Here is a 27,333-nt window from a genome sequence, read left to right as displayed (position 1 = left end):
CCTAGGGTACTTCAGAATGAATTAAGGACATTCCTGTGGTCCAGCCTAGTCAAGGTTAAGCCTTTAATTTCTAGATGCTGGGCATGACCCTGTTCTTGCACTCTGCAGGACTGAGCTCACTACTCATCTGCCTACAGGAAGATGGAAAACAAAGTCTGGAGAAATGAGGCCAGTTATTTCAAGAGCCTTCTAACAGTTTTTGTGCTCCATATCCTATTTTATGGCTTTGTCCTATCATGCTGTTCTCTCACTTGACTGGGCTTTTGCTGTCCACATCAATTTCAAATAACTACTCTGCCTGCATCTTCTTGAAAGACTCAGACCTTCTGTTCATCTCCATTTAAAGCATCACTCTCCACTCTTCTGTAGGCACAGTTCTAGTGTGGAGAAAGCCAAGCTGGAGGATGGGAAAGCAATGACTATCGAGTGATGTTTTGGGGAGAGGGGATGGGCTGAACTCTGCACTGAGCTTCTGCTGCTTTGGTCTTGGGTGCTGAGGCTGGAAGGTCTGTGTGGTGAAGCTGTGGATGAGCTCTGAAAAGATCCTGTTTAATTCTCTCTCCCACAAAATAAATGGTCAGTGACCCAAGGCAAAAGGAGTGTGCTCTGCAAGGCGGGTAGGACAGCTGTGTAGATCCTTGCCACAGGATGCTATGGATGTGAAAAGGGAAAGGAAGATTCCATTTACTGCTTACAAACCAATGTTCTTGCAAGTGGTAATAGAGGTATGCATACAAGTGTACAAAAAAGAGTGGAGGAGGCAAGCAGTGAGGGAATTGGTGCCCTGCTGTTTCACTCAGGGCTGATGGTGGCAGATGGGGACTGGTGTTCCTTCAAGATTTGCTCTGTCACCGCTGTGGTGTGAAGCTGGCTGGAGCAATTGTCCCTGCAGGGTGTGAGGGCACTTAAACCCATTGTTCAAACCCACTCCTAGCACTGATGAGGCCTCATGGCTTTTACTAACGTGCTGACCTTTCTGCTTGATGAGCTGCCAGTGCAGTGATGATGTGTACAAGGGTTGCCGGCTGCTAGGCAAATCACGGAGGAAACCTGGCCCTGGAAGAGGCTGAGGCATCCAGCCCATGCAGAGAGAGCCAAGCCAGAGGGCTGGTTTTGCTCTTTGCTCAGGTCCTGGGCAGGCAGGAGGAAGAGACTCAAAAGGAGGCTGGCTGGTGCAAGGTGAGGGGGTTGGTTGCCCAGTCCACAATAAGTGTACTAGGCAGTATCTGTAACCAGCACCCCAGATTGGCAAAGCAGTCTGAGCCTGGCCCCTGGCAGGGACTAAAGCCATGCAAGGGTGCAGCAGGGCAGCCACTTGTGGGGCTTGGCAGCTGCAGCTGCTCCTGCTGAGGGTTGGAGCCGTTTGTGAAAGCAGCTGTGTTTGTGAGGTGCTGGTGCACATGTGCAAGCTGGGGAGTCCCACAACCACCTCTGTACTGAGGGAGCAGCATCAAAGAAGTTAAAGATCAACGGCTATTGCTGGTGCAGAGAAGGCAGCATGGAGGTGCCAAGCTGCATAGCTGGGGGCAGGGAGGCTCAATGCATGCCTTGGCAGCAGCACCCAAGTGGGCTTTGGGGCTGGAGGTGTCCTGCATTCCAACCTCTCTTGACCCCCCAGCAGCTGTCAGGCAGGGTACCAGTCCCATCCCTGCACACCTGAAGCCCCAAAAGACTGCTGCTGCCCCCAGCCCCTACTGCCACCCCCCCCTTCCCAAGCACCCAGGTGCATACAGACCCTCTGCCTGGCACCCACCCTGGGGTGCTTGGAGAGAAACACGAGGTATAAGCACCAAGCTCTGTTCAGGATTCTATGGACACACAGAAATAGTTTAGCTAAATGTGGAAGGGGGACACAGGATGGGGGGAGGGTGTGGTTTACATAACCCAGCATCTACACCACTGGTGCTGTCCGTATGTATAAATTTACCAGGACACAGCTTTTGTGAGCTACAGAGCAAGGGAGCACAGGAGCACGAAGCAGTGTGGACACAGCGTGTGTGTGTGCGCTGCTGTATTGTATTTACACAGACACTTAGCCCCAGGCTGAGAGACTGAGCACAAATGAATTTGGTTATAAGGTTTCCATGTGAGACACATGGTTGCAAGCTTCCCAGCGCACACAAATGCACCACAAAGCATTTGTTTCATCTACATCCATCCTCAGGCAAAGAGAAGACATTCTCTCCCAGATAGATGTGGCTCCCCTCATACATTTAACACAGGAACAATAGATACACACAGGCAAAGATGTCTGTGTATTATCTGTCACCCTCATATCTGGGCAGACAGATACATTTTACACTATTTCATACCTCTGTGCTTCTATGTGTGGGTTCTAGCCTTTTGTCTACACACTGAGACACTCCTCACTGTGGTTTTGTTATATCCATACCCTTATGTGTTTATAGTTTTATATGTTATTCATGTATTTATTATTTCTATGTGTTATATGCACACACATAACCAAGTCCTACACAGAGAGGTGCATGTGCCTCTGTGTGTGTGTGTAGTTCAAATACTTGCATATTTCTTTGCCAAAGAGGGGAAGAGAGGGAGGTGAGGAGAGAAAAAGGAAAGAAAATACAGACACAGCCATAAACATCTAAATAAACCAGAGGTAAAGGTGGACAGGGGCATAGCTGCATGTGAGTGGGGACAGGGCAATGACTGGATCCCTCACACTCTCTTTCCCTACACACACACACACACACACACACACGTAGACAGAGAAAAGAGTGGGAGAGATTGCAGCCTCACACAGACAGCTACCTCACATGCATATTTTTGTGCAGGGGGAGTGGTGTGGGTGGGCCTTCCCCCCCCCCCCCCCCCCCGTGTCTTTCTTTTTGTCTCTCTTAGAGGGGAGGAGGGGAAGAATGATAGAAAACACAGACATAGCCCCAGATGCAATGAGTTGCACAGGTAAGGCAGTGAATAAAGTGTGTGTGTCAGGAGACACATGGAATGTGCTCTGTGTGTGCCATGCAATGCTCTCCTAGAGGTGCATATGTCCTGGGTGTGTATAGACATTGTGTCTGCAGCAAGAGAAAGGGTACATGTGTGAACAGCTCTTGCTCACACTCTGAGTTTTCATGTCTATATGAATGCAGAGAGATTGGGTGTGGTGTGCCTCTAAGTATAGATGTGAGATCCTGAACATCTCTAATTATATATCATAGAATGGTTAGGGTTGGAAGGGACCTCAAGGATCATCTAGTTCCAACCCCCTTGCCATGGGCAGGGACACCTCACACTAGATCAGGTTGCTCACAGCCACATCCAGCCTGGCTTTAAAAATCTCCAGGGATGAGGCTGCTACCTGGGCAACCTGTGCCAGTGTCTCACCACCCTCATGGTGAAGAACTTCTTCCTAACATCCAATCTGAATCTACCCATTTCTATTTTTTTCCACCCCTCCGAGTCCTGTCATTACCTGACACCCAGCTTTGTCAGGCAGGATTTGCCCTTGGTGAAGCTGTGCTGATTGTGCCCAATCGCCTCTTCATTATCCTTTTGCCTCAGCAGTACCTCCAGGAGGATCTGCTCCATGATCTTACTGGGTGCAGAGGTGAGACTGACTGGCCCATAGTTCCTTGGGTCATCCCTCTTTCCCTTCTTGAAAATGGGGTTATGTTTCCCCTTTTCCAGTCAGTGGGGACCTCCCCAGACTGCCATGACTTTTGGAATATGATAGAGAGCAGTTTAGCAGCCTCATCTGCCAGTTCTCTCAGCACCCGTGGGTGTATCCCAGCAGGTCCCATAGACCTGAACACTTTCAGGTTCTTCAGATGGTCATGAACCTGATCTTCACTCACCATGGGCAGTTCCTTCTTCCAGTCCCTGACGTTGTCTTCCGTTATTCTGGGAGTGTGGCTGGAGGCCTTGCCAGTGAAGGCTGAGGTAAAGAAGTCATTGAGAACCTCAGCCTTCTCCATGTCACTCATCACCAGCTCATGTCATTCATCACCTGTTTCCTTTCTGAGGGGCCCCACACCTTCCCTAGGCTTCTTTTTACCATTAGTATACCTATAGAATTTTTTACTGTTCCCCTTGATCTCCCTGGCTTGATTTAATTCTGAGTTTTACCTTTTCTAACCAGGTCTCCTGCTGCTTGGGCAGCTTCCTTGTATTCCCCCCATTCCAGCTGTCCTCTCTTCCACTCCATATACAGTTTCTTTTTGTGTGCCAGCATATCCAGGAGCAACTTGCTCATCCAGGCAGGTCTCCTAGCACTATTTCCTGCTTTCCTCTTTGTGGGTATACTTTACTCCTGGGCACAGAGAAGGTGATCCTTGAATATTGACCAGCCCTCCTGGGCCCCTCTTCCCTCTAGGGTTTTGTGCCACAATGCTTTGGCCAGCAGATCCCTGAAATGATCAAAGTCTGCATGCCTAAAATACAGGGTTGCAATCTTGGGGTACGTCCTCGTAGTTGCCCTGAGGATCTGAAATTCTATTGCTTCATGGTCACTGCAGCCAAGGTTATCCCTGAGTCTCACATTAGCGACCAGCCCTTCTCTATTGGTGAGAACAAGGTCCAGTACAGCACCTTTTCTCATTGTTTCCTCTACCATTTGGAGGAGGAAGTTGTCATCTATGCATTCCAGGAACATCTGGAATGCTGGTACCTAGCTGTGCTGTCTCTCCAGCATATGTCAGGGTGGTTGGAATCCCCCACAAGGACCAGGGCCTGTGAACATGAAGCCACTTCTATTTACCTGTGGAGTGCCTCATCTGCATGGATCTGCTGGTCAGGTGAGTGCCTCATCTGCATGGATCTGCTGGTCAGGTGGCCTGTAGCAGACCCCTACAGTAACATCACCTTCCCCTTTATGTTCACCCATATGGTCTCAACCAGCTCATCATGCTTGCCCAGGTGGAGCTCCACTGATTCCATCTGGTCACTGATATAGAGAGCAACACCTCCTCCTCTGCTCCCCTGCCTGTCCTTCTTAAAGAGCTTGTACCCATCCATCCCTACATTCCAGTTGTGGAAATCATCCCACCAAGTGTATCTATTGTAATATATAAAAGTATATATATAAAATTGTATTATAGAGAGAGCAAGAGAGAGTATTGTGTGCTTGTGTGACCAGTGCTCGCTCTCTTGTACATATGCAAAGGCAGAGGTGAGTGAACAGGTCACTCTCCCTCCCATATAATAAGTATATATACATATATATGTGTGTGTATGTATCTATAGGAAGAGGGGTGGTGTGTGTATGCAAGAGAACAACTCTGTTTATATATATATACATATATATGTCTCTGTGTGTGTATACAATAGCTCTCTCACTGGAACAGGTTGCCCAGGGAGGTGGTGGAAGCCTCATGCCTGGAGATATTTAAGGCCAGGCTGGATGTGGCTCTGAGCTACCTGATCGAGTGTAAGGTGTCCCTGCTCATGGCTTGGGGGGGGGGGGGGGGGGGGGTGGGGTGGTGTAACTAGATGATCCTTGAGATCCCTTCTATCCCTAACAATTCTATGATTCTAACCCTAAGTGTGTATATATGTGTGTGTGTGTGTACATATGATGTATATGATGTGTATTGATGATCCTCGAGGTCTTTTCCAACCTTGTTGAGTCTATGACTCTATGATTCTATACACAAGAGCTCTCTAGCCCTAAGTGTATATATATATATGACTGTATATATATATACAAGAACTCTCTAGCCCCAGATATATATACATATATTTATATGTATATATATGTATATCTATACATATATACATATATATACACATACACACACCTATACACATATATACATGCAGTTGCAATGTATATACAGATGTATGTATGTAAACAGTGCTTCCTCTAATTACATATGTATACATAAAGATAATTCTGTGTGTGACCAGTCTCTCTCTCTCTATATATAGAAGCATCTGTATATGCATATCTATAATAAGAGCAAGTATTATGCATGTGAGCACAGCTATGTGACTGCAAAAAGCCCTCACTCTTCCTCTCTCTTCATATATATGTATGCACATATAGACAAAAACTGAGAGAGAAGGAGGGGTGTGTAGGTGTGTGCAGACTGTGAACAGGCCTCCCAGAGTATGAATGCCTGTATATATGTGTGTGTATATGCATACATATAAAGAGAATGTTGCTTGTATGCATGTGAACAGTTTCTGCACATGCATACATACATATACACACACATGTATATGTACTTATATGTGTATATATGTGTCTCTATATTACATAGTCATGTGTCTATATCTCTCTCTCTATATATATCTATCTCAAGAAAAGCAGTGGCAACAGTATAGATATATATATATAGGAGGGGGAGGGGGAGGAAAGAAGAGACAGAGATCTTTGTTACCTCTCCCCCCCCCCAGTATCTATGTGTGGATAGCAAGAGGGAACTCTGTAACTGTATGAGTGAACAGCTGTCTCTCTATATCTTTGTATGCATATAAATACATGCATGAGTGTGTTACATATATAGAGGAAGAGAATTGTGTTAGCAGCTCCCTCTGTATCTAAATAGATGCAGGGCTGTAAGTGTGTGTATGTGCATGAGAGAACAGCAGCCTCAATGGAGCGCAGATATAAATACACACAGCAGAAGAGAGGAGTGCTGTGTGTGAAAACACATATATGTGCATACATGGGGAGAGAATAGTGTGGTTTCTGCCTCAGTGATACCTGTTCTCTCTAATTCTGTGTATTATGTGTAAAGAACTATATGTGTGGAGAATCTCTCTGTGTATATTTTATCTAGAGAGCAAGAGAGAGTAGCGTGTGTGAGAATGGCTCTTGCTGCCTCTGCTTGTGCATGTACCTACAGAGGGAATACACTGAGTGATATATGCACATATATTTATGAACCTCAGAGATTAGACATGATGGGGGGTGGGGTCTGTGTGTGTGTGTGTGTGTGTGTGTGTGTGTGTGTGTGTGTGTGTGTGTGTGTGCAGAGAGTGCTGGGAGATGTGTTTGTGTGCATGAATCATTGTCACTTGTTTTGTTACATATATTTGTCTGGAGAAGAGGAGGCTCAGGGGAGACCTTATTGATCTCTACAACTACCTGAAAGGAGGTTGTAGCCAAGTGGGGGTTGGTTTCTTCTCCCAGGAGACCAGTGGCAGAACAAGAAGACACAGTATCAAGCTGTGCCAGGGGAAGTTTAGGCTCAAGGGGAGGACAAAGTTCTTCACGGATAGAGTAACTGGCCATTGGAGTGTGCAGCCCAGGGAGGTGGTGGAGTCACTGTCCCTGGAGGTATTCAAAAAAGGATTGGACATGGCACTTGAAGCTATGGTTTAGTTGTCAGGAGGTGTTAGCTATTAGGGAATAGGTTGGACTTGATGATCTCTGAGGTTCTATTATATATATATATGTATATATGTCTAAATATACAGAGCTAGCAAGTGAGAGAATGTGTGTGAGCAGCTCTCTCTGTGTGTCTGTATTTATGTGGCGAGAGTACGGTGTCCATGCACTGGTGTGTGACCAGCTAACTGGAGATGAGAATATGCATTTTCTGCAGGGGGTGTGTGTGTGTGTGTGTATGACACAAGCGTGCACTCAGCTCTCACTGGAGGAAGATATATGTACATATTGAGATAGATAGAGAGAGAAGTGTCTGTCTGTCTGAGAGAGCGGATCCCTCCCCTCACACCAGTATATGTGTGCATATGCATGTGTGTCTGGCAAGAGACCACTGCTTGTGTTTGAACAGCTCTCTCCTCTTTTATGTGTGTCCATATATATATATACATATATATATACACATATATATACACATACAGTGACAGAGAACTCTGTGTGAACATCTCTCACACTCCCTTTCTGTATAGGTGTGTGTATGCACATATATGTGTTTATATATACAATCACAGAATGCTGCAGATTAGAAGGAACCCTCAAAGGTCATCTTGTCAGCCTCCCTGCAGTGAGCAGAGACATCCCCAACTAGATAGGTTGCTCAGGGCCTCATCAAATTTGACCTTGGGTGTGTCCAGGAATGGGGTCTCAACCACTTCTCTGGGCAAGCTGCTCCAATATTTCACTACTCTCACTGTGAAGACCTTCCTCCTAATGTCCAACCTAAATCTACCCTGCTCTAGTTTAAAACCATTGCCCCTCATCCTGTCACTACATGCCCCGCCAAACAGTCCCTCCCCAGCCTTCCTGTAGGTCCCCTTCAGATATTGAAATGCTGCTATAAGGCCTCCCCAGAGCCTTCTCTTCTCCTGGTTGATATTACTCAAGAGAGAAGAGCATGTGCACATTTTTTAATATATTGAGAAATGCATGTGTGTGTCAGAACAACTTTGTGTGTATGTATATATATACTTACAAATAACAACAGAGAATCATGTGCGTGAACAGCTCACTCTTCCTGAGCATACAGGTGCATATAGAACAGCTCACTCTTCCTGAGCATACAGGTGCATATAGAGCAGCTCACTCTTCCTGAGCATACAGGTGCATATAGAATCATAGAATTGTTAGGGTTGGAAGGGACCTCAAGGATCATCTAGTTCCAACCCCCTTGCCATGGGCAGAGACACCTCACACTACATCAGGTTGCTACATCCAGCCTGGCCTGTAAAACCGCCAGGGATGAGGCTTCCACCACCTCTCTAGGCAACCTGTGCCAGTGTCTCACCACCCTCATGCTGAAGAATTTCTTCCCAATACCTAATCTGAATCTACCCATTTCTATTCTTGCTCCATTCCCCCCCAGTCCTGTCATTACCTGACACCTTAAAAAGTCCTTCCCCAGCTTTCTTGTAGGCCCCCTTCAGATACTGGAAGGCCACCATTAGGTCTCCTCGGAGCCTTCTCTTCTCCAGACTGAACATCCCCAACTCCCTCAGTCTGTCTCCACAGGAGAGGTGCTCCAGCCCTCTGATCATTTTCGTGGTCCTTCTCTGGACACACTCCAGCACATCCACATCTCTCTCATTACAGGGCCTTCAGAACTGGAGTACATGTAGTGAGTATGTACATGTAGTGAGTAAATTGGGTGTGTGAACTACTCTGTTATACACAGTATATTTGTATATACACAGCAAGAGAAAGGAGTGTCATGTGAGCGAGAGCAGCTCAGTAAATGCATATATATATGGAAAGAGAAGTGTGTGTGTAAGCAGTGTGCTAATTACATAGGCAGAGAGAGAATTGTGTGGTCAGGTTCTCTCTATATATGTAAGTATAAATGTATATGCACATCATCTGTATGGAGATGGTATAGTGTGTGTGTGTGTGAGAGAGAGAGAGAGAGAAAAAACTTGCCCTCTCTTTGCATATGTATATACACATATGTATATTCATACCTCTATGTACCCCAGAGATTATACATGAATGTGGAGCAGGGATAAAACGACAGAAAATGTGTGTGTGAGAGAGAAGGGATAGTGCTGCCTCTTCTTTCTTAATTATATATGCATATATACCTATATAGAGACAGCAAGAGAGAAGAATGTGTGAGCAGCTCTTACACTGTATGTATCTGCTTATATGTATGTAAATAGTGAGAGAGAATACTGTGCTTATATTTGTGTGTGAACAGCTAAGTATAAGATATATGTGTGCAGTTCTGTGACTCAAGGGAGGGTGTTTGTGTGTGTGTTATTGGACCAGACTCCACAGGGAAGTGGTGCAGACACCATCCCTGGAGGTATTTAGAAGATAGGGTGCTTAGGGACATGGTTTAGTAGTGTTGACTTACCAGCAGTGGTGGGATTGTGAGCTCTGTGGGAGCAGTTTAACTTGGCAGTCTCAAAGAGCTCTTGCAACCTCAACAGTTCTCTGATTCTACATATAGGGAGAGGTCAAGAGAGGAAAAGGAACTGTGAGACTGTCAGAGAACATGTCTCTTACACCCTTATCAGTCTGTATATAGACATTATGCATACATATGTGTGCATGTGTAGTGAGACCGTTGCTTGTGTGTTTGAGCAGCATAGTCTCTTTCTCTCCCATTCCTATATATGCCTATATATTTATATATCTATATATAGGAACATATAGTGACAGAACTGCACATGAACCTCTCCATATATGCTGTGTATGGATATATGCACATGACATACTGAGACAGAAGTGTGAGAAGTGTGTCTTGATACAGTTCAAGGATATGTATGCATGTGTGTGTGCACATATATGTATGTATGTATGTAAAGTAATTGTGTGAGAACAGGTCACTCCCAGTGTATGTGTACATAAGCACACATGGAGTGTGAGAGAGAAAGCAGCATGTATATGAGGACTTATATATGTATGTGAGAAAGGGGTGTATCTGAACAACTCACTCTGTGTCTGGGACAGAATGTGTGCATGTGTTGGGGCTGTTTTCCCCCATTCTCCGTGTCTCTCTGAAAAGCACATGCACAGAGACAGACAGAAACACAGACAGCCTCTCCCCATGCATGTGACTCCAGTATGTATCTCCTCACACGTCATACCTATGTGTGCTGTTTCCTGCCCTCTCTCAGGAGTGGGGGGGAAGGAAACTCTTGCCTGAACGCCCCAGGTGTGCTGTGAGGAGTCTCTGTGTGTGTCAATCCCCTGGCTTGTTGCACACACTCACAGCCACACAGATCAAGTGGGAGATCACTGCACCTCACCCTCTCCATAAGGATTTTCTTGTTTATAGAAATATTTGAAATATATATACCCAGATGCTGATGTACAGCTGTGCACTTACATTTGTTTTACATTTCCATATAGCTATTACAATAACTATGCTATGTTACACATATATAATGCACATATGCAGCTTCCCTCTGTACCATAACATACAGCCAGCTTAGTCCAGTTTCCATTTGGTTGCAGCATTAATTACACACCTGTGTGTTTGCATGTTCCATACACCCCCACAGATCTATACATTACATACCCGACTCCCCACCACCACCTCACCCCACCCCGTGGCAGCCGGTGAGTGCTGTGTCGCAGGTGCGAGTGACCGATATTGGCTGTCCTGGGACCGATAGACTCCCACTGGGGAGGTCCAGGGGCCGCGGTTCCTCTGGCACACCCAGCCTCCGCTCCTTTTCGCCAGTCGACGCCCCCACCTCCAGCCCGAGCTCTCCGCGGCTCTCAGAGACCGGACGCAACTCAGCACAGCAGTGCCCGGGCACGGCTGCTATGGGGGCGCAGAACCCTACTGCTACGGGGGGGGTGGTGTGTCTCTTCTTGGGGGGGAGGGAGGGGGAATAGGGAGTGGGAGAGGGCACCCTGCTGGGGGGGTGTGTGTGTGTGTGTGTGTGTGTGTGTGTGTGTGTGTGTGTGTGTGTGTGTGTGTGACGCGACCAGGCAGAATTCGGCCCTGGTCAGGGCAGTGCCGTCCCCATTTCCCCCCCCCCCCCCCCCCCCCCCCCCCCCCGCCCAGGGACTCCCACCGCCGCGGGCAGCAGGGGCCGGTCCCCTCCGGCGCGGGAGGTCCGGGCGAGGGAAATGGCGGAGAGGAGCCGGGAGATTGGGAGAGGAGGAGGAAGGGGAGGCGGCGGGGATGTGCGGGCTCAGCGCGGCGTGCGTGGGCTGCGGGAGGGGTGCGACTGTGTGTGTGCGGGGGTGTGCATCTGCGTGCGTGTGCATGGTGTATGCGTGTGCATGGTGTGTGCATGTGTAGGGGGTGTGTACGTGTGTGCACCCCCCTGTGCCTGGCGTTCCAGCACACTCTCCCCAGCCCAGCCGGCTGGGGGGTTACCCCTGCACACACGCTTCCCCCGGCCCACCCACGGCGGGGGCACATAGATCCCACTCCCAGGTAGGAGGGGCAGAGAAGTCTCTCTGGGCCAGACCCCGAAGATCTGCAAATGGGGGGGTATTGTGCACATTTCCACCGCACACACAAACACACCCGGCGAAGCCTCGATTATCTGGTGGGATTTGTGGGGGTGGGTTGCATTTTAGAGGGGGTTCATAGCACCGCTGCTATCCCCTCCCCCCCAGCTCTTGCAGAGCTGCACTCTGAAGAGCGGCTAAGGGGGACACATCCCACCACCACAGGCCCCCCCCGCCCCGCGGCGCAGAGGATTCGCGGCTAGCCTTGATTCCCACAGCCCCTGCACTGTGCCAAGCCGAGGGTCTTCCCAGTGTCCACCTCCAGCCCACCCACACGCGCGGCACTCTCCGTATTCTTCACTGCGGGGCAATACCCGAGAAGGCGAGGGCGGGGGGGGGAGGGCACACCGAACACGCAGGGCTCCCCCCTTGAGGACCTCGACCGAACGACCATGGGGGTAGGGGGACGACCATGAGGGTAGGGGTCGGGGGGGGAAGCCCCCGTCACCAGGGCGGGGACCCCCGGCCTCGACGCGGCATCTCCGTGCTGCTACCGGCGGCCGCGGGAGGGCGTCGCCTGTGTTAGTTCCCTCCGGAGAACCCCAGTCCAGCGTCGCCACCACCGCCCCCCGCCGCCCGCCGCCTCCCCTCCCCTGCGGTGGCCCCTCTTGGGCAGCGGATGGCGGCGGCAGCGATGCGCGAAGGGGCCGCCGCAGGGCATTAGCCGCCGCCGCGCCGGGCGCCCCCCTCCTCGCTGCTGCCGCTGCGTCGGGCGCGTCTCCGAAATCGCGGCGGGGGGCGGTGGATGGGGCGCGGCGAGGGGCGGGGGGGTGACGGTGGGCTAGGGGCCGGCGAGGTGCGGGGGGCCGAACGGGCGTAACGGCGCGGGGGGTGCCAGCGGCGGCGCGGGAGCCCCGCGAAAGGGCCCCAAGAAGCACAAGTTGGAGCTGGCGGCGGACCAGGCTGTTGTTGTTCTCAACGTGGTCCGCCCCGCGCCCATATAAAGGGCGGTGTCGGCGCCCGCCCCACCAGAGCGCGGCGGCGGCAGCGCGGAGCCGAGCAGAGAGGAGATTGAGAGCAGTGCGCCCCGCCGGGCCTTAGCCACGCCGCGGGTGCCCCTGCCCGCCCCCGCCTCACTCCTGTCGCCTGCACCCCCTTGGCACCATGTCGGTGGAACTGGGAGAAGCAGATTTGCCTCTGACCGAAGCGGAGGAGGTACCTCTCGCTCCAGAGAAGAAAGCGGCCGCTAAGAAAGCGAAAGGCGGCGGCTCCTCGTTGTCGCCGTCGAAGAAGAAGAAGAATAACAAGAAGAAAAACCAACCGGGTAAATACAGTCAGTTGGTGGTGGAGACGATCCGCAAACTGGGTGAGCGCAATGGTTCCTCGCTGGCCAAGATCTACAACGAGGCCAAGAAGGTGGCCTGGTTCGACCAGCAGAACGGCAGGACCTACCTGAAGTACTCCATCAAGGCGCTGGTGCAAAACGACACACTGCTCCAGGTCAAGGGCACCGGCGCCAATGGCTCTTTCAAGCTCAACAGGAAGAAACTGGAAGGCGGTGGCGAAGGGGGCGCGGGCAGCAGCGCCCAGAAGTCCCACAAGAAGGCCACGGCATCGACGTCCCGGCGGGCGGAGAAGAAGCCAGTGGCCAAGAGTAAGAAGCCCGAGAAGAAATCTCACAAGAAGGGAGCCAGCGGCGCAGCGGCGAAAAAGGACAAGGGCAAAGCCAAGAAGGCCACCAAGAAAGGAGCCGCGTCTCCCGGGGGCAAGAAGGTGAAGAAGTCTGCAAAGCCCAAGGCACTCAAGAGCAGGAAGGCATGAGAGCGGGGCACAGGGAGCCCCCCGCCGCCCCCCGGACTGTGGGCCCCGCGGCAAGGACTGCTCTGAGGACGGACCCCAGGGGACCCGCTTTGTCTTTGTGTTGCTGACTCGGCTCCGCAGCCGCCGCCGTGCGCGGTGAGCGGGGCTGCGGCTGTCCCAACCCCCTTCCCGTTCTCCGACGCCTTATTTTTTTTCACCCCCAGCCTCCTCTTCCTCTTCCCCCTCCCCTCCGCCCCCCCTTTGCCCGCGGCATCTCCCCAATCGCGCCCTTTTGTTTTCGGCTGTTCCCCTCCCCGCGTGTAGACGGTTCCCGATTCCCCTCCCCCCTCCCGCTCCGTCTCCCCGGTGCTTTACAGAGGCTTTTTTTTTTCCCCGCCCGGTTTCCATAGCAGCCATTTTGCGGCGGCGGCGGCGCCCCCGCGGCCCCCAGCGCCACGTGGGCCGGCTCCCGCCGCCCGGGCCCGCCGCGCGCCCCCGCCCCGCCCCTCCTGCCGGGTGCCCCGTGCCTGCTCGAGGCCATTTCAAAAGCCACGGCGCCCCCTATTGGTTCCCGGCGCCCGCCGCCATGGCAACGGCCCGTGAAGCGCCAATTGGCTGCCGCGGCGTCGGGGCGCGCTCTCAGCGCCCGCCCCCCGGCGGCGCCGCCCCGGGGCCCCTCGGACCGCCGGTCCGGGCGCCTCAATGGCCTTTGCGGTTGTTTTTTTTTAACCGGTTTTGGGCTGTGGTGTTTGTTTTTTGGGTTTGTTTTGTTACGGTTTCTTTTCTGGGAGGGTGGGGGTTGTGTTAGGTTGTTCTTTTCATTTATCGTCGTTTCAAATAAATTGTTAGAAAATGTCGAGCGATCGTGTCGTCCCTGCGGACAGGGAGGAGAGGCGGGGTGGGGCGGGGCGGCAGAGCGCCCGGGGGAAGCGGGAGGGGCCCGGCTGTGCTGCGTTGGTCCCCGCGGATGAGGAGGAAAAGGCCGATCCCCGCCCAGATGTTGATGCGCCAGAGCGGGCCCGAGGAACTGTGCCCTGCCTCCGGCTGAAGCTGCGTCGCACACGGCCAGAAGGGCAGGGGTGACCCGGGATGGGGTGCCGGGCGCTCCCCGAAGGCGGGGAGGGATGTGGGCTGCAGTGAAGAGGTGCACCGCACCTTAGACCCCCTACCCTAGTCGGCATTTCAACCCTCGCAGCACCCGGGTTTGGGAGGTGGGGGTGGGGCAGCTCCCAGGGTGCATTCTCTACCTCCCCTTTCTTCAATCCCCCCTCCCGGGAGCGCCACCCCCGAGAGTGACAGCGCAGAGAGCAGAGCCCACGGCAGAGCCCGCGGAGCCATGGCAGTGCCTATTTATAGCTCGCAGTGAGGTTGCGTAAAACCCTCCCAGGGATCTGGGCCATCTTGTTCTGCCTGGTTGCAGGAGCTGGGGTGAGGGAAACCCGCAGCTCAAACTCACCACACCCCGGGGACACTCGGCTCAGTGCAGGGCTGCCAGAGAGGGAAAGGGAAAGGAGCTTGCCCTGAGATTTGCAGGCAGGGAGCAGGCAAGGAGGGTAGGCAGAGGGTGAGCAGTGGCACTGTACCTCACCACCTGGCTGCAGTACCCCAGTGTGGGGCAGTGATGCCCTCACAACAGGCCAGCAGTCCACAAGTCACCAGTGACAGCCTCACACCAGGCTCCTGCTGAACTACGCCGACTGAGGGAGGAGAGGAAAAATTGGGAGCATCACCCCAGGGTTGCTGTACCCAGAGCATCAATGTGTTCACAGCACCTAAGGAGCACAACACAAACACACAAGGCTCCCATGAGGAGGGGAGAGAGGAACAGCAGCCAGTGGTGCCTGGAGGCAGCCACATTCCTGGGGCAACTAGCCCCCTTCCACCAGGGTCCCTCCTTGCACAGCTGCTTTATCCCTGGGCCCTTCAGAACACAAGCAGGGTGAAAGACAGCAAGTTTTATTCCCTGAAGAGAGGTCCATCAGCTGAATTCATCAAGAGCAGCCAGCTGTGCTCTTGGAAGAGACATGGGGTGTTCTGCTAGGTCTGTATCGACAACAGGCAACTGTCAGGTCAGGCCAGACACCCTCCTGCTGCCCTTGCAAACCCCACACCAAGCCTGAGTGCCTGCCAGCAATCTCAGGTACTAGGAAAGGAATGTGCATTTCAGCACTGACCTGCAGTTGTCTCTTCAGTCAACAGATGACACTGCAGGTTTTGAAGGGTTGGAGAATGTGCCACCACCGAAGTCTGGCTGGTTTCAAAGCCAGCAGCTGCCTGAAGCACACAAGGCTGCAGGCAGAGAGTGTCTCCCTGCTCCCCAGAAAGGGTGGTTAGACCCACTGCAGCTCAGCAGGGACACAGCTCTGCCCTTAGCACTGACCTGTGAAGAAAAATCACTTGACTGATACAGAGCATGACCTCGAAGGCAAACCACCAGTGGCCTTCTGGCAAGCAGGCACAGGGCAGCTGAGAGTAGAGGGAAGGCAGCAGGGTGCCACACTGTGCCAGTCCAGCTGCAGCCCTCAGGTCCTGGTGGAGGGGCTGGCAGCATGTTACTTCATAGGCTGAGACCACCAGAAGCCACGATTCCAAAGGATCCCCAAGCGAGCTCCCACGGAGCTGCCATGAGGGCCAGGCTCTAGACAGAAACCCAAGCCCCGAGGATGCCCAAGTGACTCATCTCACAACCCAGAGAGTGGCAGTCCCAGAGCTGATGTACAGGCTAGTGGAGACCCTAATGGATTCAGCCAGATGCACAGCAGCCTCCTACAGCAGACAGCTCCAGTCCCAGGCCTCTGCTTCTCTCACCTTCAGGTGCCCAAGAGGAGGCAGGGGAAGATCCCTACAGCCCCCCTGCCCTCTGCTTGTGAGAAGCCAAAGCCAACAGACCCTTCCAGGCTGATGACTGCTGAGAAGGCTCCACTCAGCCATATCCTTCACATTTCGAGCTCAACCGCTCCGGTGCAATGAAACTTTGAGGGCCAGGACCAGCAGCACTACTCCAAAAAGCCACAAGACATAACTCTGGTGCTGCAGGCTTGAAGGCAACAAAGCCCACTTCAACCCTCTAATAAAGACCAAGATTTCCACTCCCCTGGTCATTACAGTGTTCAGTTGTGAAGTTCAGGAGATGATAAGCACTTTGTTAACACTTGATGAGTCAAGCAGGATTTCCTTCCGTCTGCCTTGCAACAGCCCAGCTTTCCCACCTGGTCCATCACATGGTTGGCAGAGGAAGTTCAGAACCCAGCTGGGGCTCAGTGTCAAGGGCTCCATGTGTGCCACCAGCTCCTACTTACAACTGCAGGCATCACCCCACAGGCCTGAGCAGAGTACCAAACCAACTCAGGTGGCCACAAACCTACTCAGCCCCAGGTGTGCAGTGCAGGAGCTCAACCTGTCCCTGGTTCCTACCCCAGGGCACCCCCAATAGATCAATACTCCTTTCTGCCTTCTGTTCTGGACAGCACCTTTGGGCTGTCAGATGACATGCTGCCCTACAGAACAGCAGCTCCAGTCCTGACCTACATGTTCAGTTGCCCAGCACAGATGTCACCAGCATCCAACCCTGACCACACTGGAACCCTAAGCTTCCCACAACCTTTCCTCCCCACAACCCAAGCAAGGAGCAACTCTTGACTTGTGCACCAGACACTAGCATGGTAAACTGGAAGATGTCCAACAAAGGGAGAGGGTGACAGAATAAGAAACAGCCCTGTGTCCCCAATTCTCCTCCCTCCCCATCAGGATCAGCATTTCCCATCTGACCTCTACCAGCCTCTCTCTGCCTACTTGCCTGCAAGGTCACCCAGAGGGTCCTGGGGCAGCCCATACAGTGAAGAAAGCACCACCAGCACTGAGGGAGCACTCCTCTGCTGCTGTACCCAGCCTAGGTGCAGCTCAGGCTTCCAGGCACTAGTGATGGAGCAATCCAGAAAAGTGGCATTGCCACAGCCATGGCAGGGAGAAGAGCCAGGGAAGGGTTTTATCTGCCCCTGGCATAGAAAAAGGCCATTTGTCCAAGTGAAGTGCAAGCAGGATCGCTACCAGGCCAGATCTGGTGTCTTAATACTCCTTCCCCACTTGGAGAAAACTGAGCCCAGGCACCAAGCTGCCACCAGAGAGCCTGCTCCTCCTGCAGAGCGCTGCCAGATCGGTAGGTTTGGTGAGGTGACAAGACACAGCACAGCCGACAGCATTCAACCAGTTTAATCAGACATTGGGTTTGCACCGTTCTCGCCAGTGCCACAAGCTGTGCATTTCTCCAAGAGATACAAAGCACTCGTGGGGTGTACAGAACGCTGCTCCTGGAGAGAACGAGAACACGACGCTCGGGGTACAGACACAGTGACTACCATGCTGGGCAGTGGAAAGGAAAGCCCTCGTCCCCACCTGGCTGACGGCAAGTCACTTCACAGGGGGAAGAGAGCCCAGGGGTCCATGCCACAGCCACGCGGCTGCGCCCTGCCACCCTCACCCACCCGAGGCCAGGGCACCCCAGCGCACCCCCATGAGCGCAACGCTAAGGGACGCTCCGCTTCCACAGCCCACAAGGGAGTGAAAACCCCCTTCAGAAAGGCCAGGCGACAAGCATCTAGGTTCATCTACTCTAGATAATAATAGACTCAGAGCCAGGGTAAGTTACTTCATCCACAAGATTAACAGCTGATTCAATAGGTTGCACACATGCTACTGACAGCACAGAAACACAAGTTGCCTTTTTTTTTCCACTGGAACACATTACGAAGGTCTGTGGTCTGATTTGCCTAGACACTGCCGCATGCACACCACCGCCAGCCTGCACAGAAGCAGCTGCTCTGGGCAGCAAGGGAAGCTGTCGCTGCACCAGCCATCCCAGGTGTCACAGGACAGCTCACCTGCCCCCATGCTCACACCTTACCCATACAGCCATCGAATAAACACAGTGCTAGCTAAGGGCAGGCTCAACACAAACTCCAGGGTGGTTTTTAGAAAGAAATGTTAATCCATAGGAGGTTACAGATAACAGATAGCATCATCACTTTTATTTCTCTGAACCAGAAATAGTGTGGAACAAACAACCAACAACAACAACAACAACAAAAGAGAAAGGACACAGCATGTTGTTTCCAGAAGTGCAACCAAGGTAGAGGGTAGCTCTCAGCGAGACGAAGGGCTGCAGCAGCCAGGAGAGCAGGGGAGCTGTAGCAGAAGATGGCAGCTCCCGCTCCCGGCGGGCGCCTGACCTTGCGACGCTCTGAGGGAATTCATCACTGCAGCCTCCACCCCACCCCGCTAGCGGGACCCATGGCATGTGGGACCACCAAGTCCCCCGGCATCCGCCGAGCCAGGGAGCTGCAGGAGGGTGACTCTGCAGGGAGGTACCCCAAAATAAAAGACCTTAAAATAAATAGGACCAGAGCTTCTTTACAGTAGGCAACGCACTAGCTTTACCATGAACAAAACTAAGACTAACAGTCACTTCTTGCCAACGGAGAAACTTTTTCTCCTTTCACATTTTCCAGCCCCCTGCCCTCCCCACTGCAGTGCAGTCAGGATGGCATTGCTGGGGGGGGAGGGAGTGCAGCAACAGTGAGTCCCATCCTCAAGCCAGGATGAGCAGGGCCACCTGAGGGGACCCTACACAGCCTCAGGACAAGTGGAGGAGAGAGGCAGACAGGGTGCCCATGTTCATCCCCACACCAGCCACAACAATCCTCAGGAACTACCAGCAGCTCTGCACCACGACCCAACCACACAGCTCCCGATGTCACCATCACCACCGACAGTTACGATCCAGCCGCCTCCTCCAAAAACACTTCTTCCAGAGGGAAAAGGGTCAGGGTGTGGACATAAGCAGGGTCTGACCTCACCCATGCTCCCCCCAGGACCCCACCACAGCCTAGACTGGGGGGACTACTGGAGGGCTAACGGGGTGCTGCCAGAGCTCACCACCCAGCCCAGGCTGGGGGGGCAGGAAGAGATACTTCATCCCAATTGGAAGGAGAGATAGGATAGTGGCGAGGAAGGGACCGGGAGCGGGGAGTGTGGGGGGGGCAGGGCTCACTTCTTGGAGCTCTGTGTCTTCTTGGGGAGCAGCACGGCTTGGATGTTGGGCAGGACACCGCCCTGGGCGATGGTCACGCCGCCCAGCAGCTTGTTGAGCTCCTCGTCGTTGCGGATGGCGAGCTGCAGGTGCCGCGGGATGATGCGCGTCTTCTTGTTGTCGCGGGCCGCGTTGCCCGCCAGCTCCAGGATCTCGGCCGAGAGGTACTCCAGCACCGCCGCCAGATACACTGGCGCCCCGGCGCCCACTCGCTCCGCGTAGTTGCCCTTCCGCAGCAGCCGGTGCACCCGGCCCACGGGGAACTGCAGCCCAGCTCGCGACGAGCGCGACTTGGCCTTGGCCCGCGCCTTGCCGCCGGACTTCCCCCGGCCCGACATGGCCGGCAGGCAGCGGCACTTCGCCGCCGCCGCTCGAGAAGCGCCGCGCACAGACGGTCCCGGCGCCTACAGAAAGACAAACGCTGTTACACCGCCCCGCCGGGCCGGAGCCCCGCCGCTCCCCGCCCGCCGCTGCTCTTACCCGCAGCCGCCTCCGCTCCGCCCTGCGCTTCGCCTGCCGCCGCACTGCCGGAGCCCCCGCCGCCGCGCCGCGGATATTCCTGCCCGCCCCGCTGCCTGCCTCTTCCCATTGGTTACCGCCTCGGCCGGAGCACCGTTGATTGGTCGCTGCCTCGATCCCTGATTTGCATAGGGCTCTCAGCGCCCCGGCTCTGCCTCGGGGCTGGTGCCGAGGGCAGCGCCCGGCGGGGAGTGGGCCGCCTCGGCCCCTTGATCCGGCGAGGTTCAGGCTCACAACCGTCCAAGCCCGGCTGCAGCCAGCGCTCCCCCACACCCTGTCAGCTCCTTGCTGGCTGCGCCGAGGCCGAAGAAGCGGAGGGGTTGGCCAGAGCCTCCGTCAATGTCCCGGCAGCGCTGCTTCTCACCAGCTGCCCCTTTCGCCTCCTCAAAACCCAGGCCAGCGGGATGGCTCTGACGGAAGGGTGCCAGAGCCTGCGGGCAGGGGGAATGCTCAGGGGTGGCGGGGAGTAGTACCTCGATGCCCTCCCTGGGCATCATGCATCAGAGGGGAAAGTTGCTCCCAGGCCAGTTTTGGGGGCCAGGTTACCCCGGCTTCCATGAAGTTATCTCCTCACGAAGTAGGAGCAAGTGCTGCAAACAGCAGGCTCCTGTTGAAAGGTGGTGTAGTTCAGTGGTAACACCTCCTCCCTAAACCCCCACTCCAGTTTCATCTGCTGGTGCTCACAGCCTGGAGGCATATGATTTGTACCCTTCATCTTTGCATCAGCCCTGCTTCCCCGGGGAAGGATAATGTTCCCCACTCGTGCTCAGCATCTTCACTCCCTCCACAGTAACTGGAGATGAGCTAGTGACCTTTGAAAAAGCCTCATCTGCAGTCAGCACCCACGAGGGCCACTGAGCTGAAGGCATTCTCCTGGAAGAACGATGGCTGGGCAAGGTACATCCCTTGCAGCTCCTGCAAGGACAGGCACCAAAGTGACAGTCTCAGCACCTGCAGACCTATTTATTGTGCCAAAAGCTGCTAATGTTGCAACTCTCTTGCCTCAAGTCACTATGGGAGCCATGAGGAGCCAGATAGCAACAGGCTTTCTATGTACAAATCCTAATCCCATCCCAGCTTTCTATAAACCAGGAGACCTTCTGGGCTCAGCTGTCTCTGTGGCATGTGAGGGATGCAGAAGTGGATTTGGGTCTGAGAGCACTTGGGTATCCCCAGGCGCCTGTTGAGTGGCTCCCTGGCTCCACTGTCCCACCCCAGGGATGAGCCCAGGCTATAGCTTCCCATGCAGCTCTCCCTGGAGAGATCCAAATTAAATCCCTAGGGAATATTTTCCACTGGCAAATGGAAATGCTCCAGCAACATGACCCTGCTGGTACTCAGAGCTCAGCAGTGGGCAGCTGGTCTCCCCCACAGCAGATAGAGAGGAGACAGGAGATCTGTCTGTGAAACAGGAGCAATGGGACTGCAGTGGGTAAGAGGGCTCAGTCAGGCATATGGACAAGGGCACTGCACAGTCAACCAGTTAATCCCATTTATTGTTTTCAAACCAAATGAAAAACTCCTTTCCAGCAAGAGCTGCACTGTGCAAGGCTCTTGGTTTGTAACATCTGGCTGTTTATGAAATCCCTGACCTCAAAAACAACTGCCCTGTACTGTTCTGTAATGGCACTTCGGTTATCCAGGCTTTAATGCATGACCTTTTGGAGCAAGGCAGAGCGCATCCCTCCACAGATCAAGGAAATCCTCTCTAAGACTTCAAATCCCATTAATAAAAAGATTGTACAAACAACGTGACCAAGACACCCTGTCCAACCCTGCTACCCACAGAGAAACCCAAGCAAAGCCCAGCTCCTCCCAGTCACTACTTAAACATCTCTGTCTAGGGGCTACAGACAAATTGTGGCAATGCTGGTGCAGAGCGGGACGGCTCTGGCAGATCTTCCCAGCCCAGCATTTCCTCTGAGTACTTATTGCATGTTTCTCTGTGCTGCAGCCACTGCTCAAGGGTGAAAGGAATTTGTACAGAATCGATGGGGAATTAAGTAGAAAAGAGGTATCAGTGTAACAGAGGAGAGGGGAGAGGGGAGGGAGGAGAGGGAGGGAGGAGAGGGAGGGAGGAGAGGGAGGGAGGAGAGGGAAGGAGGAGAGGGAAGGAGGAGAGGAAAAAAAAGAAAACAGAAGGAGGCATGAGCTATGAACACTGTCAGAAGCTACTCCTCCCCAGCAGGCTGAGATGTTTCTCAGGGCTTTATCTTTGTTTGGCATGAGTGACTAGCAGGGAGGGAGGATATTAAGTTATATTCCCCCTTGCCACTACAAGACAAAGACTAAACCTTTAAAGACAAACAGACAACATGAGAGACAACAACCAGGAGCATCTGACCAACACCTAAGAGGCTTGAAGAATCCCAACACCAGTCTGCAAAGCCTTCCAAAAAAAGCATTAACTCATTCTGCTTAGGAAATTCAGGGAGAAGGATGGCCAGCCATCCCAGCTGGTGCCTAAGCCTTGTGCTTCTTTGCAGCTGGCTCTACCCCCTTTCCCAGCCACTGCTGCAGGATACCTGCACTGGTTTTCTTGGGTGAAGGGTTGTGGATGAACTGACTTGTCCACCTGGGCAAATCATTTTCTTTCTTCTGGGGAGAGCCCTCCTGGGAGCTTTTTAACCAGCCCAGCATCACTTTGCTGCTTGAGGTAGCTTTGACTTCCTGGAGAGACAAAAGACAGTAGGAGAGAAGTTAGATGCATGGTGAAAGCAGGACTGAAGCCTACCGCCTGAGCTGGTGCAGAGTGGGATGCAGGGGCTGGAGCCAAGGCCCTGCCTGTGATCAGGCACATCTGGGAGGTTCCCCAGGGTGCTGGAAACAGGCTTGTTCCAAGCCCCATTTCACATGAAAACTGCCTCATTTGGCAAAGAAGTCCTGGCACAGGGTGACAGTTTATTTCTGGAAGCAGAGGGAAAAGAAGCTGTTTGGGGCTCTGCACTCCAGCATCATGCACAGGCATGCCCTGTAGATGCTGTCTGCTGCTGCCCCTTCTGCAGCCTGGCATCACTGTCCCTGCTTAGGAGCATCAACACAGCCAAATTCTTCCCTGCCAAGCTGCCACCATCACTCACCTTCTTGTCTCCCAGTTTGATGGGTTCAAGACACTCAGGTGTGTTATTGTAGATGCTGTTGACAAAGGTGGACACTGGGTGGAAAACTATATTCTCTGTGGGCTGGATGAGTTTAACTGCTTCTTGGGTTGGCACCTCAGCAAAGTCCAGCCATTTCCTGATGGCATCGTCCCCGTCCAGGATGGCTGGCATCCTAGGGAACAAGGCAGTCAGAGCTAAAGCTCAGCATGGATATGGCAAAGCTGGGTAGCAAAAGCCAGTCCTGTAGGGTAGCAAGGAACCAGCAGATCAGGGGGAAACCATGTGAGAACCCAAGCAGCAGGATGCTCTTCTGCAAGGCAGAGCATGTGTTTGCTTTGTCCAGGTAGCTGCTTTGCTGGAAATGGCAGAGGGGTTGACTGCCAGGCACTGGTCAGGGCAGAGTGATCCAACTCCAGAGTGATCCAACTTTGACTGCCACCTGCCAGGGCACAAAGATGGTGATCCATGGAAAGGGCATGAGCCGGCGAACCAAAACAAATAGGTAAAGTCATAGCACTTTCCTCTGAGGGCACCAGGAGCAGGCAGGGAGTCCTGCCTGCATGCTGTCAAGACTGGTGTTCAAAGGCTCTTTTCCTCCTTCATCCTTTCCCCTTGCAGCCCCCTTGCTCACTCTCACTTGCCTGTGGTGGATGAAGCTCACGTCCTTGGAGGCATCCACAGTGATGATGGTGTAAGTGTAGAGGGTTTCTCCTCCCGATGGTGGCTCCCAGCAGTCGAAAATGCCAGCCATGGTGAGCAATCTCCATCCTCTCCATTCCTCATCTTCCTCCTTCCCTTCAGCCTGCAGGAGAGAGGCCCCACCATTGTGGTCAGTGCTAACCCACAGGCAGCCCACAGATTTGCCCGTGCCACAGCAGGTCAGCGACTCAGACCTGGAGCCATGAACTGAACTAATTTGATGGCTTTCCAGGAGTCCTTCTATTCATTTGAGGTGACTCCAGAAGAAGTACCAGGAACCTCATCTTTTCACAGGCCAGTTCTGTTCTGAACATCCTAGCCACCAGCTCAGCCAAAGGAAAGAGGTAGTGAAACTCCCAGCCCAGTCCCCTGTGAGACGTATCGCCCAGCTGTGCAAACATCCAGCACATGGCAGGGACGCCGCAGCACCGACTGCAGCTGCAGCAGCAGGGACCACTGGCCACAACAGAATGCCACAGTGCTGAGTCCTCTACAGAACAGAGCCCCACTGGGAAACAGAGACCCCCAACGATGGGCACAGCTGGAAGGAAGGGAGCTTTTCCCAGGGCAGCTGGAATGAGCAAGGCCTCAGGGCTGGGTGTGAGCATTCAGACACAGCGAGGGGCTCTGTACCATGGTGTCCTTGGTCTGGGGGAAGTAAATGAAATATGGCTGCTTCCCCCCACTCTGCTGCTGCCACTCGAAGAAGCCATCTGCCAGGACCACACAGCGCTTGCCCTTGAGGAGAGGACTCTGGGGAGAGAAAACACAAGCAAGCAGTGAACAGTGTAATGGGGGCTCCTGAGACCGCTTGCTCCCTCTTGGGACTCTCCTAAACTGCCCTGTAGGGTGTGCAATGGCCACCACCAGTGCTGCGATGAAAGATGAGCTTCACCAGCAACAGCCTTTTTCATTCTTCTGTTTTAATGAAGTCTGCCAACTCTGCAGTACAGGGATTTACTCCCTGGTGCAGCAGGCAAAGGGTGGCTGGTACTTGCTAGGGAGCCCCTTCAGCTCTGGTTCTGCTAACTCTCCAAGCTGGACACAAAGACAGCAGCAACTCACTTTGTAGGAGGATTTCTCCAGCATGGTGTCGCTGCGGCAGTTCGAGGTATTGAACTTCATTTTGGAAGGGTCATCCTTTTTGAACCAGGAGGGAATCAGGCCCCAGCGCATGTCCATGAGGACCCGCTCAGAGGAGTCAGCATCCTTTCAAATGAGACAGAGAAACCCCTCAGGTCAAAGCCACTTTGCACAGACCACAAGCATCCTCACCACTTGAGAAAGGGGCTTCATGGAGCACTGTGGAAGTGGTTACCCAAGGTAAGGTGGGGAACAGGATGGTGTCTTTGCTGAGACCTGAGCTGGGGCTCCTAGTCTCTCCCATGCTGTATCTGCCTCTTCTTTTCCGCACGGATGCCACTCACAAGCCGTGCAGAAATACCCACTAATTATAACCCTCTGCATATTCACAATGGCTTTCCTGTAAGAATTGATCCTTAGTAGAAAGCACAAGAACATTTTGCAGGAGCAAGTAACTGTGTGTCTCAGTGAGGCTCACCCAACAGCCCTCTAGAGGAATGAATGCAGTTGCTCTTTAATGGGAAGTGCCTGGACACACAAGCTCGAATGAACAGCCACGTTGGGCTGGTATCAGGCTCCTCAGAGCTCTCTTCTTCATAGCAAGTGTGCCACAGGGGGTGAGCCTCACCTTCATTTTAACAACAGGATTTCTGCTGACCTGGTTCACCCCTGCTCCTCATGCTTTGCATATTACCTGCCTTTGGATAATGGAAACAGCCTGCGGCTTTCACTTCTCCCCCAGCTCACTCTCACTTTCTGCCTGCAGCTGACAGCCCTGAGTGGTGCACAGCTGGAGCAAGTGAGCTCCCAGGGGGCACGTGCTCCCAAAGAACTGCAGATTATATATATGTATATATATACACACATACATATATGTATGTATGTACTTGGGGTGCATATATGTACACACACACCCGCCCTGTATATATGGACGTGTGTCCAGTTTTGTGAAGTCTGCCAGAAACACCTCTAGATGAGCAGCAGAAAGGGCACCTTACACTGTACCTGTGTCCCAACGGCTGAACAAATGCACCACCAAGTAGGTGTCTGCCTGCACCCACCTGTATCACACTCCCAGCCCCATACTCCTCTGCTCCATAGTCTTATTAGCTGCTCTTGGTGGGATGGGAGACCTTCAGGCAGGAAAGGAGAGTACAAAGGATGTCCCACAGCATCCCCACAGGACTCCAAAGTGGCCCTGCTGAGGTACCCCAGCCCATTGCCTGTATTGGTACTAGTTGTGAAGTGCATCAGCCCTTTTCACTGCCCCGCTGGCCAAGTGAGGAAGAGCGGAGGGAGCCCGGATTGGGGTGTTTCAATTCAGCACACCCAGCTTCACCCCACTGAACATGAAAGAGCAGCAGTTCGTTGGGCACCCTCTTGTGTGGAAGCCAAACGAGATGCATAAGCAGCTGTACATGCTGCTCAGGTTGTCTGGGGAAGGTCTGCTTGAGGATTAAATTAGCCAGATAACGGTCACTGCAGGTGTATGGTTATTTTACAGCTCTGAAGTTGAGAATTCATTTTTTTCCTTTATCTACCTTCCCTTATCAATGTGACCTGGACACTCAGCAGCATTATGAATCAAACAAACAAACAAGCAAAAAAGGCAGAATAAAGCCAGCATGTGAGGAAAAAAAAATACTCTACCCCAATGAATCACTGCTATATCAATTTTTACAGAAAAGACAACGCTACACTTGAAGTACAGCACTGATTCCCTGCCCTCCTTAGGAACACGTAAATGCTTAACGAGAACCTGACACACGCACTGAGCCAGGAGGAACCAAGCAAGCCGTTACCATCCGGATCGGGTACCGCTCCTCCCCGGGAGGCACAACCCCACTCCCACCGCTCAGTCAAAGCGCGATCGAAGCCGCGGGACCCACAGCAGCCCTGCGGCCTTTTGCCCAGCAGCAATCAGGTGCCCGGCGCCAAGGCCCGCTGCCGGAGCCAGGTCGCGGCCCCGAGTTGCAGAGGGAAGGGAAGGAGGGAGGGAGGGAGGCACCTACCTGCTGGAGGTGCCGGCGGGAGAGCAGCACCGGTCCGCTGGACTGCGGGCCCTTGTTGTACGAGGGCCGGTATCTTTCCGCCCGGATCCACTCGGGCTGCCGCCGGCGGCCCCGCCGGTCGCGGTAGGCGCAGGCCCGGCGGAGGTTGTCGGCCCCGAGGGAGCAGGCCGTGCGCCCGCACATAGCCGCCTCGGCGAGCGGACGCGATCGGACGCGGCCAGGCGAGCGCTGCGCTCCGCTCCGCCCCGGCGGGAGGTGGCTGCGGGCGGGGCG

The 27,333-nt window shown here is 53.4% G+C and overlaps 3 protein-coding genes across 3 annotated transcripts; 1 reads left to right on the top strand and 2 right to left on the bottom strand.

Moving 5' to 3' along the window:
* Window positions 1-12,683: 12,683 nt before the first annotated feature.
* Window positions 12,684-13,816, top strand: LOC104308832 (histone H1.10). The gene has a single exon (XM_009910064.2). It carries the CDS (start codon window positions 12,926-12,928, stop codon window positions 13,580-13,582), a length of 657 nt encoding a protein of 218 aa, XP_009908366.2. The 5' UTR covers window positions 12,684-12,925; the 3' UTR covers window positions 13,583-13,816.
* Window positions 13,817-18,114: 4,298 nt separating this feature from the next.
* LOC104308813 (histone H2A type 2-B) lies at window positions 18,115-20,233 on the bottom strand. The gene is made up of 2 exons (XM_054162656.1): window positions 20,127-20,233; window positions 18,115-20,050 (listed from the first exon to the last, which is right to left on the bottom strand). Exon 2 carries the CDS (start codon window positions 19,982-19,984, stop codon window positions 19,604-19,606), a length of 381 nt encoding a protein of 126 aa, XP_054018631.1. The 5' UTR covers window positions 19,985-20,050; window positions 20,127-20,233; the 3' UTR covers window positions 18,115-19,603.
* A 2,256-nt stretch (window positions 20,234-22,489) lies between these two features.
* HMCES (5-hydroxymethylcytosine binding, ES cell specific) lies at window positions 22,490-27,260 on the bottom strand. The gene is made up of 6 exons (XM_009910063.2): window positions 27,061-27,260; window positions 25,031-25,174; window positions 24,599-24,718; window positions 23,908-24,068; window positions 23,246-23,438; window positions 22,490-22,835 (listed from the first exon to the last, which is right to left on the bottom strand). The coding sequence occupies exons 1-6, from the start codon at window positions 27,241-27,243 to the stop codon at window positions 22,629-22,631; spliced, it is 1,008 nt and encodes a 335-aa protein (XP_009908365.2). The 5' UTR covers window positions 27,244-27,260; the 3' UTR covers window positions 22,490-22,628.
* Between the last annotated feature and the right edge of the window lie 73 nt (window positions 27,261-27,333).

This window comes from Dryobates pubescens, chromosome 1 (assembly GCF_014839835.1).
Source record: "Dryobates pubescens isolate bDryPub1 chromosome 1, bDryPub1.pri, whole genome shotgun sequence".
Taxonomy (NCBI): Eukaryota; Metazoa; Chordata; class Aves; order Piciformes; family Picidae; genus Dryobates; species Dryobates pubescens.
Note: the sequence above shows the minus strand (reverse complement) of the source record. Positions and strands in the feature narration are given on the sequence as shown.

Bases quoted from the DNA above. Each gene is read 5' to 3' on its own strand.
- LOC104308832 (XM_009910064.2), top strand. From the start codon at position 12,926: ATGTCGGTGGAACTGGGAGAAGCAGATTTGCCTCTGACCGAAGCGGAG.
- LOC104308813 (XM_054162656.1), bottom strand. From the start codon at position 19,984: ATGTCGGGCCGGGGGAAGTCCGGCGGCAAGGCGCGGGCCAAGGCCAAG.
- HMCES (XM_009910063.2), bottom strand. From the start codon at position 27,243: ATGTGCGGGCGCACGGCCTGCTCCCTCGGGGCCGACAACCTCCGCCGG. The intron at 24,719-25,030 runs GTGAGTTGCTGC...TTCTCTCCCCAG, and splicing joins TGGAGAAATCCTCCTACAAA to AGTCCTCTCCTCAAGGGCAA. The intron at 23,439-23,907 runs GCAAGTGAGAGT...CTTGTTCCCTAG, and splicing joins GTGAGCTTCATCCACCACAG to GATGCCAGCCATCCTGGACG.